The 19,009-nt window shown below is 43.7% G+C and overlaps 1 protein-coding gene across 1 annotated transcript; it reads left to right on the forward strand.

Moving 5' to 3' along the window:
- The first annotated feature begins 803 nt into the window (after window positions 1-803).
- Window positions 804-1,730, forward strand: LOC120994239 (olfactory receptor 52A1-like). The gene has a single exon (XM_040422687.1). It carries the CDS (start codon window positions 804-806, stop codon window positions 1,728-1,730), a length of 927 nt encoding a protein of 308 aa, XP_040278621.1.
- The last annotated feature ends 17,279 nt before the right edge of the window (window positions 1,731-19,009 follow it).

The following is a 19,009-nucleotide window of genomic DNA, read 5'->3' on the forward strand; positions in this document are numbered from 1 at the left end:
ATATCATCCAGAGTTATCTTTAGCATAAAGAAGAACAAAGGGTCCTGGAAGTGATAGTATACAGTTCCCTGGTCTCATCATCATCATCTAGTCTGTCTGGGATTACATGAAGAAACAGAAGGGTTTGAGGAAGCCTACATCCACAGAAGATTTGTGCTTAGTTCTTAAAGATGTTTGGGACAATCTCCCTGCCACGTTCCTTCAAAAACTGTGTGCAAATCTACCTAGAAAACCTGATTCTGAAGGTTAAGGATGGTCACACCTGATACTAACTGGATTTAGACTTCTCCTTACTTCATTCACTTTGCAATTTATTAATTGATCAAAATAAACTATGGTTTATGTGGGGTCCACATAAAGAATACGTTTTTTGGGTTTCAAATGGTGATTTCTGTGTTTCTACAAAGATATTTTTACCCCCCTCCCATTTCCCCCTCAGCTTTCTTTTTTCTAGGAAGAATACATTTCGCTGTGAGAACCGATCTTCCACAGCTCCCACCAATTTGGTTGCCCTTATTTAAACTTTCTCCAGCCTTAATTGGACTGCATACTAAAGACCAAACTAGACCTTGCCAGTGCTTTGGTAAAGTAATACTTACGTTTCAAGATGTTGTTTCTTTTATTTCAGCTTTAGATGCAGCAGACTGACATTAAGTTCTACAATGTTCATGTTGCCCTTATAGCCCGGGACAATGACATTTGCACGCCTTCATAGTCATCTCATCTCTAGGACAAACCATCATCCTCAAAATACCCCAGAGCAGAATGTGATGTTTGCAGTCTACACTCTGTAGAAGAAGTTTATGAATTTCACTTTCTATCCCACCTACTTCCTGCTGGTTGGTATTCCAGGACTAGAACATAAACATATCTGGATCTCAATCCCATTCTGTATCATCTATATTTTTGCATTGCTGGGAAACCTCATGATGATGGTTGTCATCCTCACATCTCCGAGACTCCACCAGCCTATGTTTATATTCCTCTCCATGTTGGCATTTAACGATGGACTCCTTTGTACAAGCTTTGCCCCAAAAGTCTTGTCCATCTTCTGGGTCAATGACAGAGCCATTAGCTTTCATGGATGTCTTCTGCAGATGTTCTTCATTCATGCCTTCTCCACTATTGAATCTGGGTTCTTGGTTTCCATGGCGTATGACCGCTACATTGCTATATATTGGCCTCTCCGGTATAACTCCATAATAACCAGTAGACTGGTAACCAGACTGGTCATCGCTCTTCTGGTCCGGGCAGTTGTTCTGGTTGGACCTTGTCTTCTTTTGATCAAGAGGTTTCTTGCATTCAAATCCAACATCATTGCCCATTCCTACTGTGAGCACATGGCGGTGGTGAAGCTCGCAGCTGCTGATATCCGGGTGAACAGTATATATGGACTATTCGCGGCTTTCACGGTTGTTGGTGGTGATTTTCTCTTCATCTTTTCTTCATATATTATGATTTTCAATGTTGTCTTTCATCTTCCATCTAAAGAAACTCGTCTGAAAGCATTTAACACGTGTACCCCTCATATGTGCGTGTACCTGAGCTTTTACAGCATGGCCTTATTCTCTTTCTTATCCCACCGATATGGTGAGAAGATTCCTCCTTATGTCCACATTATCTTCTCTGACATTTACCTTTTGTTTCCACCCCTGCTCAACCCACTTGTCTATGGGATGAAGACAAACCTGATCCGTGAGGAGATCTGGAAAACCCTAAGGAAGCATTAGGATAGATTGTAGGAGTAGGTGTGAATGGTCACTTGAGGAAAATCAGCCAAAATCTGATATTCCTCCTGTCAAGAAGAAACTTCAAAAAAACTGAAGACATGGAGTGACTCTTCCAATAAGCATGGCCTTATTGCTCTGTAGGGTGGATAAAAGTCTTTTTTGTTGACAAGAGCCTATGTGTTACATCAGCGGCCCATGTCCCTCACCGGCCCACAACTTCCATTAGTAACATTATTCATTGAACAACTACTACTCCCATTTTTGCCTTTACCACCACTTCCCTCCTGTCCTTTCTCTGTGTGAATTTGTATGGCTGCTTTTAACTGCTAATCAGCTTCTGTTATAAATGCTGGGCTGCCCTCTCACTCCTTGCCTGAGCTTAGGTTCCTAGTTTACTAGTTTAACCAGGGAAGGTGTGCTATTCTGATAGTCTGTCAATGTGCTGAACCTCAGCCTGTTTAATGACTCTGATCCTCTGCTGCCTGTCTACTGTACTGACCTTTTGCTGCCTGCCCCGACCTCAGATTAGTTTAATGGAATTGCCTATTTACTGACTACAATTATTGGCTGACCCCCTTGGCACTTGGCACCTGTGTTTCTGACCCCTGAGGGTCGGCTGTCGACTACAATGGGACTGTTTAAAGAGGCAGCCGCCTGGTGGGTCCTCTGCAGTGAAGGCCAGATGACCATGTATGGGAAAATCAGGGTATTGCCATGATAATAACCGTGGGACTGGCCCAAAGTGAAAGTGGTTAGTTGGTACAGTAGGTTCACACCCCCTCTTCGTTACAGTATGCGACATGGAGGATGAGTCTTAGTCCATACTTTCTTTAGATATCTTCTCTTTTGTAGGCTCCTCTTCTTATTTTGGGTTCTCAACCGCTCAGCCTTTTGAAATTCAGAAAAAAATCACAACTGCATTAGATTTATCAGTAAAATACTGTATATACAGCATACAAAATTTGGAGATGGTAGAGACTGACAAATCTTTAAAACTCAGCTCTAGGTCTACAACTCTGAATGAGACTGCAAGTGCTGAGAATATTTTTTTCCTTTCAAAAAAGCAATTGTAACCAATGAATGTCATAGGGAGGAGCCGGTCCTTCACTTAGGACCTACAACCTGTTAACCAAAGCTGAGCTTTTTTTAAAAGGTTATTTTTATTGAGATTTTAACAATAAAAAAGTGACAAACATTTGAACACAGGTCTTCTACATGAACTAGTCATCTCAACCATTATCGGGAAGCCTCTGAGCCATAAAAAAAAATTCAATTTCCAATACAAACCAGTTCAGATAACTTACAAGAGAATTATAAAAAAAAGAACTGAAACCACAGGGAAATTCACATTCACTCCATTACATTCATAGAGTACTCCACTGACTCAGTGCCAATTTGTAGAGTAGCCAAGAGCTGAACTGTTAACAAAATATAATTCTTGCTCTGGTGGATCACGCCCCTTCCATGTACAGTATGACATGACCTGCCAAGGCTTGGCATTGTTCCTGTGAGGTTAGTCAGGCTGTGTAGGAATCTTTAGCTGGAAAGTAAGCAACGAGCAGCTAACTCCAGTCCTGCAACTAAGCAGCTTTAGGAGAACTTGGGACCCAGGAAGACTCCAGAGAACCCATAAGACTGAGACTAAAAAAGAAGTATTGATGAGCAGCCAAAAAGGAGGTGCATGGAAGTATTCTGTGAAGGTAAGGGATATTTATGACTTCCTGACTTCACAGCCCTTGGCTTCTGGACCCCAATCATACCAGTGTGACAGACTGTATTTCTGTCTTTGGTCTACACCCCACACTGGTAATTATAGACTCATTTAGGGAGAACTTTAGTATCCCCTGGCAAGATTGAAGTGCAGAAAAGTAAAAAAAAAAAAAAAGCATCTAAAGCAGGGTTTCTTAACTCCGGTCCTCGGGACCCACCTACCAGTCATGTTTTCAGGATTTCCTCAGTATTGAGCAGGTGATATAATTAGTGTTCATACATCAGGACTTACCACAGGTATTCATTCTGTGGGATTTTCTCAAATTCTGATCGGTAGGTGGGTCCCGAGGACCGGAGTTGAGAAACCCTGATCTAAAGGGACCTGGAGAAAACCCCTTTGATTCAGTTCTGAACCTATTGGAACTGTTTAGGAAAATTGTGTCTCCGTTTCATTGATGAGCGGCAGGGGCAATATTCTAATTTGCAATATTTTGCGAATATTCGTCATATATTCGCGAATTCGCAAATTCTTTATCTCCAGTCATTATTTTCTTGATTGCGAAAACCAGCAATTGTAAAATTTGCAATAAAAATCACGATACGAAAATTTGCGATCAACACTACTCCTATAGGCAACTTTCCTATTGGTTGCTAGGGATGTTGCTATTAGTGTTGAGCACAAATATTCAAATTGCGAATTTTAATCGAAAATATCGGCATTTTGAGAACTCGCGAATATTTAGAATATAGTGCTATATATTTGTATTCGTGAATAGTGTTGAATATTCTAATCGTGAATTTATTGCAAATTTATCGCAAATATATTACATTGCAGATTTCTCGCAACCAAGTAAACACTGACTGGAGATCACAAATTCTCGAATTTGCGAATTTATGGCAATTAGAATTTATGGCGATTATTCGGCCAAAGATTTGCTAAATATTGCGAATTCGAATATTGCCTAAGGATATTACTTTACTAGTTGCTATGTGCCGATATTCGCTATAAATTTGCGATAAATTCGCATATATATTCGAATATATAGAACTATTTTTTAAATATTCGCGAATTCTCCAAGTGGCGATATTCGCAATTTAAATTTGCAATTTGATTATTCGCGCTCAACACTACTCTGTTACATGTGAGTTTGTGTGGAAATGCTCACCAGAAAAGACTTCTGATATAAGTAGAACTGCACCACCTCCCCAAATCATCTTGTCTTCTGTCTTTGTACCCCACCATCTTAACACTATGGGCACTAGAAATGAGCAAATTGATTCTAAATTTATTGGATTCATTACAATTTCCACTAAAATTTGTCTGCAAAACGAAACCAAATATTTTTACCTTATTTCGGATTAGGCACAGAAAAACCTCATCCCAGTGCCATTTTACTGTGAGAATTGGCTGAAAAAAACCATGAGGGAGGAAGTAGGATGGTCACATGACACTGGGAAGAAGTGGAGGGGAGGGCTTGGCGTGATTTCCTCATTAGCCAATCAGGAAGGGAGATGCCCATACAGGACGAGAAGACGTCATTCTCTGTTGTGCTGATGATGATGGTGGATGGGCGATGCAGTGTCTGACAGAAAATTATTTTAAACAGTTACAGAGTCACAAGCATCTCTCCTAGTGTAACAGGGACAGTGTAGGGACAGAATGGAAATAGATAATTGTAGAAAACTAAGGAATTTGATCAGGGAAAGCTTTGAGGGGCTGGGTACACTGTATAATACAGCCGCTGCTGCAGAGCCTCATCACAAAACCAACCACCTGCAAGGAAAAAAAAAAATATATATATATACTGTATTTTTTATTTTTAACATACAGCTTTTATTTTAAACTCTAAAGTTTCCACATCTACTTCTAAAGCAGAGCACCCCAAAAGCATTCTGCTGATGAGCAATTGTGTTATTAAACGCATTTCAGTATAACAGTGGAATGAATTGAGGATTATACAAAAGTTCACCACCGACGATAAATTGTTATATTGGTGGTAGGGGATGTATTATTGCTTTTCACCATGTGTATTATGGTACAGAAATTACCTTTTTGAACCAGTTATTTTACGGCAATACCACCATTTTTATACCAGTGATATGAAATGCAAATAACACAGTACAATCAGTTCTTGTCCTCTATCCTTTCCCTTTTTTCCTATTTTCCTGATCTCTCTGCACATGTTCTGCTTCTTGATTAACTGATTGTATATGTTGTACTATTTTTAATACAATATCCTTATTTTATATACAGATGGGACTTGATAAAGGTCACTCTGACAGAAAGATCATCACCAATTATATATGGATTGATTCTAATACAGTAGCTGAGGTGCAAAACAGGAGAATATTATTTGTTTCTTTATCTGACAAGACTGAATAAGTGAAATGAAGATATGAATAAATGTCATTTAACTCTTTAATGCGTCTGAGTGTGCACTCAATATTCTACAATAATCTGCTATTGGTGTCATTGTGTCCAAGAGCTTAAAATGTAACTGTCATGTTTTCATCCAAAAATCTATTTTAGCATATGTTACTGCTGGTGGAGCATTTTCCATACAGCAATCTTTAGTTTTCTTCACATACCACTGTTTTCCTTGGGTTTTTCCCTTAGTTACGGTTGTTTTAACCCCTACAATATGAGGATCTTCTCAAGATGGCTCCTCTGCCAGTTCTCTGAGGCCAAAACTGCCTTCCCTCTCTTCCCATACATACTTGCTGTAGCCAGCAGCTTCCTGCCGGCCAATCAGATTGGATTACTGAGAGACACGCCTCCTCACTCATGTGAAGGGACCGCCCCTCTGTCTTCTGTTTATACTAAAAGGAAGACAGACAAGAAATAGCAACAGTCTTTTAAGGGAGCAGTGGAAAGAGACAGAGGACATTAATGAAAGCTGTTTTTATAATTTAATTTCAGATCTTTATTATTGACAGACTAACTCAGGTATACATGACTAGCTCTAATAAACTAGCAAATAAAAAAGATGATAGTTTAACTTTAAAAAGGAGGAGGAGAGAATTAGCAAATATTTGTAAAAAACATATTTTTAGCAAATGAAAAAATCTGAGCCCTCGGAGACTAAAGGGTGTTAAATAGTAATTTTTAGCAACATAGATTTGTACACATGTAAATTTGTACACATAGAAGGTTTATCAATCTGAAATACTTCTATATTAGGCATATTTCAGATGCAGATTGAGGAGCAACAGTAACTTTCCGTAATATGCGACACCCCCTTCCCTCACGCCAGGTCTAAAAAAGTTGGCGTTGAGTGGGTGGGGAAACGGAGGGGCCGGCAGGCCTGTCTCATTCATCACTTTCTACACCTGATTCAGTCATAGAAAAAGGTCTAAATGTAAGACAGCTCGGAAGCTTCTTACATTTAGCACTGGCTCTGGATGCGCCAAACTTATAGAGAGGCCTGCACCTTTTAATAACTCTGGCGGAACCACCACCAGCTTAGGGGTTTATTAAGACGTCTAAAACGCCAGTCTTAAGATATGTGCCCCATATTGTATTTTCCCAAAATGTGATGAATCGGACAAGAAACTATTCTCAAGAAAATCTCTAATCGCTAACGGGCACCGCACCCTTTACCAGGCAGGACAACCAGGGTGTTCCTTGGGCGAAATAGGTGAACTCTCTCTTCACTGCACGGCCCAAGGAGCATGGAGTAGGACAGCCACTACCATGAGTAACACCACCATCCTCACACTACTACCACACCTGTCCTCTATTCTCCACACGTATTTTATGAGAACTTTTAAGAGCTAACGTCAACAAACCAGGTGCCCTCTGCTTCCCTCATGTTGCTTCTTTTCTTCTATTATGTCCCTTGTTGGAGTCCTTTCAAGATGGTTGCCACTGTCTCAGACCTCTAGATGCAGAGCGCAGTAGGGAAGTCTAAGACATGCCTCCCCCAGTCTACTGTCCTCAGATGGAAGCAGCAGTGGTTCATGCAAGAAGTCTGAGACATCAGCTAAAAAAATGTGAACATCTCTATATTCTAGAGACCTAATGTCCCCTTTACCTCTGAGTGGCAGATGTAGAGGTCTCCTGGTTGGATGCTACAGCTGTTTCTCACAGCAGGACGAGGAGCAGAACCTGCAGAACAAAATTTCACACTAAGATCTCCATAAAAGTTAGATTTGTCATGTTCCCCAGCCCCTACGTGTCAGCATTTTCTGTGGTCAAAACTGCTGATGTACTCCCTTTAAATGGGTTGTCCAGGTTCAGAGCTGAACCCGGACATACCCATAATTTCACCCATGCAGCCCATCCGGATGTTAGCATCGGAGCATTTCATGCTCCAATGCTCTCCTTTGCCCTGCGCTGGATTGCAATGCTCTTTAATTTACAATAGAAAGGAGAAAAGAAAAAACACAGCGCCTCATGTGCGGTACCGCCTTATATAAAATATACAATTATGGTGCGTATTGCGCTTACCGGATTTTGTTGTGAATAGTCACAACAGCTGGATGTGCCTTAGGGCTCTTTCACACCTGCGTTGTTGTCTTCCGGCATAGAGTTCCGTCGTCGGGGCTCTATGCCGGAAGAATCCTGATCAGGATTATCCTAATGCATTCTGAATGGAGAGAAATCCGTTCAGGATGCATCAGGATGTCTTCAGTTCCGGAACGGAACGTTTTTTGGCCGGAGAAAATACCGCAGCATGCTGCGCTTTTTGCTCCGGCCAAAAATCCGGAACACTTGCCGCAAGGCCGGATCCGGAATTAATGCCCATTGAAAGGCATTGATCCGGATCCGGCCTTAAGCTAAACGTCGTTTCGGCGCATTGCCGCATCCGACATTTAGCTTTTTCAGAGTGGTTACCATGGCTGCCGGGACGCTAAAGTCCTGGCAGCCATGGTAAAGTGTAGTGGGGAGCGGGGGAGCAGTATACTTACCGTCCGTGCGGCTCCCCGGGCGCTCCAGAGTGACGTCAGGGCGCCCCAAGCGCATGGATCATGTGATCACATGGATCACGTCATCCATGCGCATGGGGCGCTCTGACGTCATTCTGGAGCGCCCGGGGAGCCGCACGGACTGTAAGTATACCGCTCCCCCGCTCCCCACTACTACTATGGCAACCAGGACTTTAATAGCGTCCTGGGTGCCATAGTAACACTGAACGCATTTGGAAGACGGTTCCGTCTTCAAATGCTTTCAGTACACTTGCGTTTTTCCGGATCCGGAGTGTAATTCCGGCAAGTGGAGTACACGCCGGATCCGGACAACGCAAGTGTGAAAGAGGCCTTAGCTGGTATATTTCCCCACCAGCATTAGGGGATGCCGTGCTGCTGCCTGGGTCTTTTCCTGTCCAGAGGTTCCAGGGAAATAGGTATGCAGAAATTCTTAAAAATATCAGACCACTATCCGGCGCTGCAGGCATAGAAATCAGTCCTTGAGGTAAGTAAGATTCTTTTTATTATAGTCAACGCGTTTCAAGGGCAAAAGGCCCCCTTCGTCAGGACAATATACTGAATGAAGATACACTTGTAATCAGGTTATTTAAAACGCTGTTTTGGCGGGTTAAAAAAGGGGGAGGTTCAGGGGGTGGGGTGGGCGTGTTTAGTATAATGAACCTGTTTGCCGATATCTTCTAGTGATCTGCGGCAATAGATGTTAGGTGCCTGACACTTACTGTGAACATCAGCGCAGTGTCCGACACTTACTGTGATGTGCAGGTGGTCTGATTGCATACAAGTTTCAACTTTAGGTTTCGCAATACACATAGTGATATATTTTGATACATTTGATACATTGTATGAACATGTTTGCTGTTACTTAAGATGATGTGTTCAGGGTTACAGCGGCACTGCTGACTCCGCACTAGGTCAGCACCGCAGTGAGCATTGTTCCTTCCTATAGAGCTGAGGGCAGATCGTGCTCCCTGCTTTTATTACACAGCGGCTCGCCTGTCAGTTGTTCTTGCAGGATCTCCCGGCTCCTCCTGCCTGCCGTATCATTCAGCGCTGCCTGATCTCTCAGACCAAGACCCCCAACGTCCACAGATCGGTATGATAGGGCGCTGGTGTTCATATTTGCTTAGTTCTCTATGTTAAATTTGTGCAGTCGCTCCTAGGATATATCGATTAGGGGGTTCTGAATCCTTGTTCCCAAGGTTTGCCATGATTTGAGTATGTGTGGCAAATGAGGTATCTTCATTTCTTTACATATGTAGTTAAGGCTGCCGTGCAGCCTGTATTTGTTGGAGGGGCAGAGGCCACGCCCCTTGGCTATATTAACCCCCACGCAGGTCAGGGGACGGGACGTGCGGCCAGGTACCTGGTACTTCCGGTTCACGTCTGGTTCCTGCACGTCCCGCTCTTTTTCGTCTCGGTTGGGGTGAGTATTGGTCGGCGTCGGCTCGTCTCGTGCTTCGGTCAGGTAAGCAGGGGGTATCCAATGCCGGTGCAGCAACGTGGTTACCGCACGGCGGGTCGGGTCCGCACCCCGGGGGGCGGGCAGCGCTCAGCTGGCCATGATTTTACCGCGGGCAGGCACGTTGCGGGGATGCCGTGGCCGGGCGGCGCTGGCTTGTTATGCGAGTGGGCGTTCCGGGAGCAGCCGCGTGTGCCGGTTGCTAGGCACGCTGCGGCTTCGCCCCTGGTAACGCTCGCTCCGTGTTGAGAACCCCGCCCACAAATGTTGTTTCCCTGGATTGCGTCCTGTGTTGGGCTCCGGAGCTGCACTCGCTGTTCTGCTGGTGCAGTCACTCTGTGCGTGCATTGCTTGTCCTGTACTGACCTTGCATACATATATATACGTCTCTCCTGAGGACGGTCCTCTTCTCAGTATTTGGGGTGACCTGTAGTTATAGCAGATAATTAATGACGTCTCTGCTCTTCTCCCTCTTGGATTCATTGTCAAGGTCACTTCTACTCCCCTGTGCAGAGCGTGTACAAGACAGGCACAGCTGCAAATATATTGACCACTATTTAAGTCTGTTATGTGTGATACTGCCCACCGAGTCAGTGTATCAAAGCCCATCCTGTGTGATACAGTATCACAGGAACGCACAGTACTACTCCCCCCATCATGTAATGTGACCTTGGCTGACACGATTAGCCGGGGTGACTCAGGCAGCGTCAGTTCTCGCGCTGTCCATGACTTACGCCTGGTCATAATTCAGATCATGTGTTACTATTTCATTTTTGATACGCGGTTCCAAAAGAGCTGGTGACACCGGACTCACTGGATGTGACATCTCCCAGCATCCTCCTGATGGCAGCCACGCAACATATTAGCCGCAACTGGATTTGTTTATTTATCGATTAACATCTATCTCATCGCCCGGACCACAAGTATAGTTGTACATATATCCGGCGTCGAGGACAGCCGCCCCCGATTCGATTCTTAGCATATCAAACCATGTGTCATTCATGCAATCATCCCTCAAGCCACATGTACATCCTATGATACCACACATATTTGGGATGGTATAGGCTAAAAAGATACAGGTATGCTCTATCAGAATATTATTAGGCTCGGGTCAATGTAAGTTTTAGTGGGCAGTGATTAAATAGTACAATCATGGGATCCATACACGGCAGTTAGGGGAATAAATACATTACTCCTACAGTGAGGTCACACCTATCCCCAAGTCCGATATATATTGTTTTAAATACGACCCATAGTCCATGGTCGTGTACCAGACAGTGACATAGATAAATCACTTCCGTATGTAAAAAAAAAAACAAAAAAAAACTTACCTTTGTTTATGTTTCCACTGTTCCCATCAGGCACGTTGCTGATCATCATTGGGGGAACATTCTGTTGTTCCCCACTCACTGTTCCAGTCTCACTTCAATTGTGGCCAAATATGTGACGTTTGCATGCCTACTTGGCAGTTCTGGGGCTCGCACGGTATTGGTAACCCCGCCGCCGGCCGGGGGGTCTGCAGTCGCACGTACAGAGGCGCAGGTACACCAGCACGGGCACATTCCTAGGCTCGGGGCTGGTTTCATGGGAGCTGTCACCCATCTACCCGGTTCCCAGTGTTCCACAGATGTGTATTATTGTTATAGGTGCTCTACATTACTGAACACAACCTTTTTCAAATCTAATGGGGCATGATATCGTGTCGGGGATTTTAGCTTATTCACGTGCATATTCGCTCAAACGTATGCCACTGTCTACCTGCATACCACATAGATCTGCCATTAGTTCCCATAGGGTAATGTTGTGCAAGACACAGTTAATATTCAGTATACTTCCTAAACACCACATTCAGTTGAATTGGCGGGTCGGAGTAATGACACACGTCGGGGAACCTAGACATGAATTCATGGTGGCACAGTTCTCACTCGGTTCATGTGCTTACATTCACGGTAGGATCGGACTTGGTTCCACGGTCCGTGACTTGTAGTGCTCTGGGCGAAGGGAGTTGGGCTCCATGGTCATGGTTAGGATTGTTACCTTCAAGCTACAGCCGTGTGTCCGCTTTTACATTTTTGTCCTATACGCCATTCACTTCTAGAGCAGCGGTCGCGGTTGCATTACATTAATACTCTGTTCCCTTTCAGCTTGCATTCATACAGCTGCGTTTACCATGCTCCTCATGCTCATACTCAGAGCGGTGCCCATACCATGTTTTAGGCACCTCCCACACCCAGAGCTGCATTTACCCACTTGTTCTTGCATCATGTGTTCTACTCTGCTTCCACATTAAGCTGCATTTCTTTCTTTTCTACTTCATGGTTACTCAGTATTCTTGCTAGGGCTATCAGCGCACCGCTATAATTCTGCTCTTCCGTTAAACATAGCTGCTTCTTCAGGCTGGAGTTTCTTTCCTGGGTGGTGGGTTACGTAGACTGATCTCCTGTACTTCTGGTTCGCATTCACGCAGTTGGATCTCTCGCCCCAGTTAACAAAATAGCTCCCTAGCGGACAGTGGGCCGATAGGAGTAAGTTCCTACTATGTTTCACAGGTGTTCATGTGTTTGTCACGACTAGGGGCTTTTCTTAGCTAACTGCAAATGCCTTTGGTTCTGGTTTTTCTCCCATCTGTTTCAATTTCACGGTTGGTTAATGTTTCATTCATGCAAGTGGTTCAGATCACTAATGTCTATGCATTTGCCTTTAGGTCGGGCTCACGTTTAATTACTTATCATCAACGGTAAGGTCTTCCGGGTCGATCCCTTGGCTTCGGGGGCCTCAGGGTTTCGGGGGCCCGGTGTTCATTTTTCATGTTGTTCGGTGGGGGGGGCAATATGGTTGTAGGCTGGTTAGCGTCCTAGGTCATTGTCGGAGAGGATCATGGTTATGCGAGTCCCCAAGTCATACTGGTGCGTCATAGTGGTTGTTAATTAATTAAGAGGGAATTAAGCCGCCATATGACTCCAACATTAGGGTCTCTCACGCATGGCTTAGCCATTTGAGTCTCTCACGCATGGCTTCTCCCTTTTAGTGTTACATATAACTCCGCCATTAGAGTCTCTCACGCATGGCTTTGCCATTAGAGTCTCTCACGCATGGCTTCCCCCTTTTAGTGTCACGTATGACTCCGCCATTTGAATCTCTCACGTATGGCTTCTCCCTTTAAGGGTTACACATGACTCCGCCATTAGAGTCTCTCACGCATGGCTTTGCCATTAGAGTCTCTCACGTATGGCTTCCCCCTTTTTAGTGTTACATATAACTCCGCCATTAGAGTCTCTCACGCATGGCTTTTCCATTAGAGTCTCTCACGCATGGCTTCTCCCTTGTTAGTGTCACATATGACTCCGCCATTAGAGTCTCTCACATATGGCTTCTCCCTTTAAGGGTACATATGCCTCCGCCATTAGAGTCTCTCACGTGTGGCTTTTCCTTTTGAGTGTTCCACATGACTCCGCCATTAGAGTCTCTCACGCATGGCTTTGCCATTTGAGTCTCTCACGTATGGTTACCCCCTTCAGTGTCACATAGGACTCCGCCATTGGAGTCTCACGCATGCCTTCTCCGTTTTAGTCTTCACGTATGACTCTGCCATTAGTCTCTCATGCATGGCTTCTCCATTCTAGTGTTGCACATATGACTCTGCCATTAGTCTCTCACGCATGGCTTCTCCCTTTTAGGGTTACACATGTCTCTGCCATTAGAGTCTCTCATGCATGGCTTCTCCATTTAGTCTTACACGTATGACTCCGCCATTAGTCTTCCACGCATGGCTTCTTTGTTTTAGTGTTACACATATGTCTCCGCCATTAGTCTCTCACGCATGGCTTCTCCGTTTAGGGTTGCACATGTCTCTGCCATTAGAGTCTTTCACGCATGGCTTCTCCATTTAGTCTTACACATATGACTCCGCCGTTAGTCTCCCACGCGTGGCTTCGTTTAGTGTTACACATAGGTCTCCGCCATTAGTGTCCCACGCATGGCTTCTCCGTGTTAGTTTTTACACATATGACTCCGCCATTAGTCTCTCACGCTTGGCTTTACCCTTTTAGGGTTACACATGTGTTTTGGCATTAGAGTCTCACGCATGGCTCCGCCACTTGAGTCTCACGTATGGCTTCTAAAAAAAAAAAAAAAAAAAAAAAATGAAATTAAATTAAATTACACACACAACGCCAGTCGAGGCCGGCTGCGTGGTCCCATAACAAGTAAGTTCCATGTCTTTTCTGTCCTCAGTCCCGCTCGCATGGCTCGGTCATCTGTGGCTCGCAATACAATTTTCTTGGGGTGGCTCGCACGTGTGGCTTTTTGCCATTAGAGTCCCACTCTCGTTATTGTTTTCTCTGACTCTTTTATTTTCTAGGTTGTTGGGTTTCATTGTTTTCTTTGTAAGCAGTCATTCCAAGCCTGCCTTTGCGGACATCATCTTCTCCCAGGCATGCTTACTTCATCTACAAACTCGGGCTGAGGGTGTTGGTGTCCGGCCTGGGTATCGGTCCATCTTCCAGTAGGAGGTACAGTAATAAGGCACAAGTTTACGAAGTCTGTCGTGTCGCCTGACACGACAAGTCCTATCACGACTACAGGCACAGCATACATAGTTTATCACGACCTTAAGCATTTTCTGTCACAACTGCAGGTATTGGGGTACGTCCTGTCCTTAGTACAGGCACATTAGCTCATTAATCGTTATAGCCATATATGTCTGTGGATGGTTCCCCAGGCCTGGTGGGTTTACACTTCACTGAGTTTGCTACTTCGGTAGGACAACAGGCACCACGTTCTGACTTTTTGACCCTTATTAGGAAGGGTGGCCTGGGGAATAAGTAGAGGTAAGTATTGCCACCAGGAACAGTTGGTGCCCGATCGGGGCCCTTGGTGGATGGTTGGGGTTCATCTGGGCCGGGGGTCGTGGGCGGCGGCCCTCCGGCTGTTGCGGGGTTGTGGCTCCCGCGGTGCCCGGACAGCCTGCAGGTATCTGCCTGCAGCAGGGCGTTGTGGGGGTTGTGGTTGCGGCAGCTGAGGGGCCGCGGTTTGGGATGCCTGATCTAGGCACTTCCAACCGTTTCACCATTGTTTGTTTCAGTCTGCAGCTCTCAGGATTCAGACCTTCTCGTATATGGTCATCTGTTAGTCAACATAGGAGTAAATCGTTCCTGGTTCCAGACACTCTGTCAATTGCATCAGCATTTAACCAGCTCCAAGAACGGTGTGGCGGTACACATGACAAGGAGGTAAGGTAGATGGAAGTCACTGTGATATAAGACGGTATATCCCGCACCTCCATCGTGAAGGGTCTTTTCGTTCAAAACGGGTGTCGTAACGGTAGGTGTATATTTACTCTAAACAGGGTCTGCTCCACTCCTTTCATTTTGAGGCGGTGTCTAAGCACCAGATGCCTCCTCAGGTTATCAGGTGCATGGGACGTTGGAGGTAGTCGTGTTCTCCAGATATGGTCCAAATCCTACGATCGGAGATCCGTGATGCTTTCTGTTCACTTGCCCTGTACGGTGCATGAGTGTTTGATGGTATGGTTGGGTCTCCTTTTTGGCCCCTTTTAGGCCTATCCTCGCTACGGGCTCCCGGCATTTCCCAGCCTGAGGTTAGCTCTAGTTCCTACGTCCAGGGGCCGTCGCCCTGACCACAAATATATATATATATGTTTATACACACATACATATACATATACATACACAAAACCGCCAGGCTATGAGGTGCACTTATCATCATAAGCCGGCCATTTATATAAGGTGCAGGGGTGTAACTAATACAGTTTAAAACCCTTTATGACCAGCTGTGGTCTCTTTGGGGAAATGGGTAAATTCTATTTGATTTAAAAGAGTCAAGGAACTCTTATAAGGTGCAAGATGTGATTAAATTATAATTATAAACTATAAAATATATATATATATAGAGAATAAAAACAAAAACAAAAACAGAAACAGAAATAAAAATAAAATAAAAATAAAAATAATAATAATAAAAATAATAATAATAAAAATAAAATAAAAATAGAGACATATGTTGGTATTACAATTATGGCTATAGTCCCAAAACTATTATTATGTCCCAGTAGTTATAATGAAATGGATCGCGAGATCTCTAGCTGATCCCTTATTTGTGGGTTATGATAGATGTATTACAATAGGGCAGGGTTGTATGACGTATTTTCTGGTGCGCATATATCAGGATACGTTCAATGGGACCAGACATATCGATATACATATATATATATACTTTGTAGTCCAATATATATAAAAGTCAATAGGATAATGACTAGTATGGGGAAATTAATAATGATAAAAATAATAAAAAATATATAATAACAATAAGATGGATAATAAATACATATAAATGGTACGTACATGATTACGTCCGTATATAGATATTGTATAGCTGTTGTGGTGTATATTCACCATGCTTCCATTATTATATTATTGGCCCTAGTTCTTTGTGATGTTAACCAGATATATGTCTCTCTATACACACGTGTGTAGGGATACATACACGCGCACACAGTCATATATAAGCGCCTGTCTGGGCGTGTGAGTAGGATTGATGTGTGTTGGCTGACCCTTGACCTCTATACGTCTGTTGTTTATCATAGGATGGTCTCATTGATTCCGTTCAGGCCTCGTGGGCTCAGTGTGTCTAATTGGTACATCCAATACACTTCCCTTTTTTGGAGTCTTTCAAAGCGGTTGAAAGGATTCTCCGGTATGAAATCGATTGGGGTGATTTTAATCTCGTGTTTTTCTTTTTCCGGTGTGGATGCGCAATGTCTGGACACCCCATGTTTCAGATACTGTTTGCGGATAATGTACCTGTGTTGGTTCACCCGACAGTGGAGGGCTTGGGTGGTGCGGCCTACGTATTGCAGGCCGCATCCGCATTCAATGAGGTAAATGACGTAGGTGGAATGGCAGGTGAGGGGATGTTTTATGGGAAATGATGCGCCATTGCAATTGGAGGTAAAGGACGTTTGTTTGTGTGTGATAATTTTACAGCACAGACAGTTCTTAGCTCCGCACCTATAGCTCCCTTTTTCCTTTCCCCGGCTCGGTTCGCCTACCCCTATCATTTGGGTATGTTGTTTGGGTTTGCTTGGGGCTAATATATTTTTTATGGTAGGTGCTCGTCTGTATGTAATTTTCGGTATTGTGGGTAGGTATTTTGCTATATATGGATCTTGTAGAAGGATATGCCAGTGATTTCTCAGGATTTTTTGTATCTGTGTATTGGATGTATTGTATTGTGTAATGAAACGGACTATTTCTATAGGATCCTGTTGTTTAGTGGCGATTGATAGGCATTCCTCTTGTGACTGTAGGCTGCTCTTTTTTATGGCTTCTTGAACTAATTTTTTGGGGTAGCCCTTATCACGGAACCTATTTTCAAGAATTCTGGTCTGGGTTTTAAAGTCCTCATTTTTTGTGCAGTTGCTTCTAATCCTTTGACATTGGCTGTAGGGTATATTTTGAAGCCACTTTTTGTGATGGAAACTGGAATAGTGGATATAGCTGTTGGTGTCCACTGTTTTGAAGTATGTTTTCGTGCTTAGACGGTTATTGCGGCATGAGATGATGATGTCTAGAAATTCTATCTCTACTTTGTTGTAATTTGGAGTGAAGGAAATTCCCCAGTGTTATTGAGGGAGCTGCAGAAGATTTTTGCCGTATCTTCCTTCCCATCCCAGATAATGAACAGGTCATCGATATCTCTTTTAAAATACACGATCTGTTTCTGACACTCTGGGTGGTTGGTGATAAATTTTTCCTCAAATTCCCCCATAAATAGGTTTGCGAACGCCGGCGCTACTCGCGTCCCCATGGCGGTTCCTTTGCGCTGGTGGTAGACCGTATTATGGTATATGAAATAGTTATTCTGGAGGATGAAGCGTAAGCTCTCCAGAAGAAATTCTATTTGGGGCGATGTCAGCGTGTCATCTTTTTGTGGTGTTGTTTTTACACATTCTAGTCCTATGTCGTGTCCGATATTGGAGTAGAGGGCTGTCACATCCATGGTGAGCCGGCCAGATGTGTCTTTCCACTCTATTTGTTTTAATTCTCGGATGAGTTGGCTTGAGTCGTGCAAGTAGCTTGGTAATTTCTTTACGTATGGTTGTAGATATAAATCCATAAACTGTGATAAATTACTGGTCGCGCATTTTGTATTGGATACGATGGGTCTGCCGGGTGGGTTTTGTATATTTTTGTGTATTTTGGGTAAATGGTAAAAATATGGGGTGCATGGTGTTTTGGGGGACAGAAAATTACGTTCTTTTTTATTTATGTACCCTTTCTCATATGCATTTTTTACAAGGGAGTTTAGTTTCTTTGTAGTTTCAGGAAATGGATCATATGGAATACGTTCATAATAGGTGGTGTCACTGAGAATGTTTTGTGCCTCTTTTTCATAGTCATCATAATTCTGTATGACCAGTCCCCCTCCCTTATCCGCAGGTCGAATGATCAATTCATCATTCTTTTTTAGTGCATCCAATGCTCTGCGTTCATGGTGTGTTAAATTCCCTTTGGATGTATAGGTTTTATCAGTTTTTGTTCCATTGGCCAGTTTCTTCAGGTCTGTAGATACAAGATCTAAAAAGCTCGGGATACAGTGTCCCTGACTACACAGTGGGAAGAAGTTGGATTTGGGTCGGACCTCAATATGTTTATAGTTGTGTGTTTCCATTTGTTGGATTTCTCCATTGTTTCCTATGGTCTCCTTATCCTTATCGCTGACCGATGTCTCTCTTGTTTTTTTTGGGGTCTGGGGGGGTGGTTTGTTCTTCTCTACATCAAAATGTCTCTTAATCGTTAGGTTGCGCCTGAATTTCTGGATGTCTATGAATAGGCCTAGAGAGTCGACCTGATTTTGAGGGCAAAAAGACAATCCTTTTTGTAAAAGGTTATTTTCATGTGCTGTAAGCGTATGTGTGGATAAATTGAATATTTTCACCGTAGGTATTTCTCCAACGGGGATGGGGGGCTCATGTTTCTTTATACAACTCTTACTTTTTTGGTGTTGTCCTCCTCTCTTTCCTCGTGTTCTAGTTTTCTTTTTATTTTTGGGAAATACTGGGTGATCGGTACATTTGGTTTTACAGGGGGGTGGGAGGGATATGTCTTTGCCCCTAAAAAAGAGACACTTGGTGTGTGGAACTGTCTGGCGTGGTTTAGAA

Source organism: Bufo bufo, chromosome 3, assembly GCF_905171765.1.
Source record: "Bufo bufo chromosome 3, aBufBuf1.1, whole genome shotgun sequence".
Taxonomy (NCBI): Eukaryota; Metazoa; Chordata; class Amphibia; order Anura; family Bufonidae; genus Bufo; species Bufo bufo.

Coding starts and splice junctions, on each gene's coding strand:
- LOC120994239 (XM_040422687.1), top strand. CDS start 804: ATGAATTTCACTTTCTATCCCACCTACTTCCTGCTGGTTGGTATTCCA.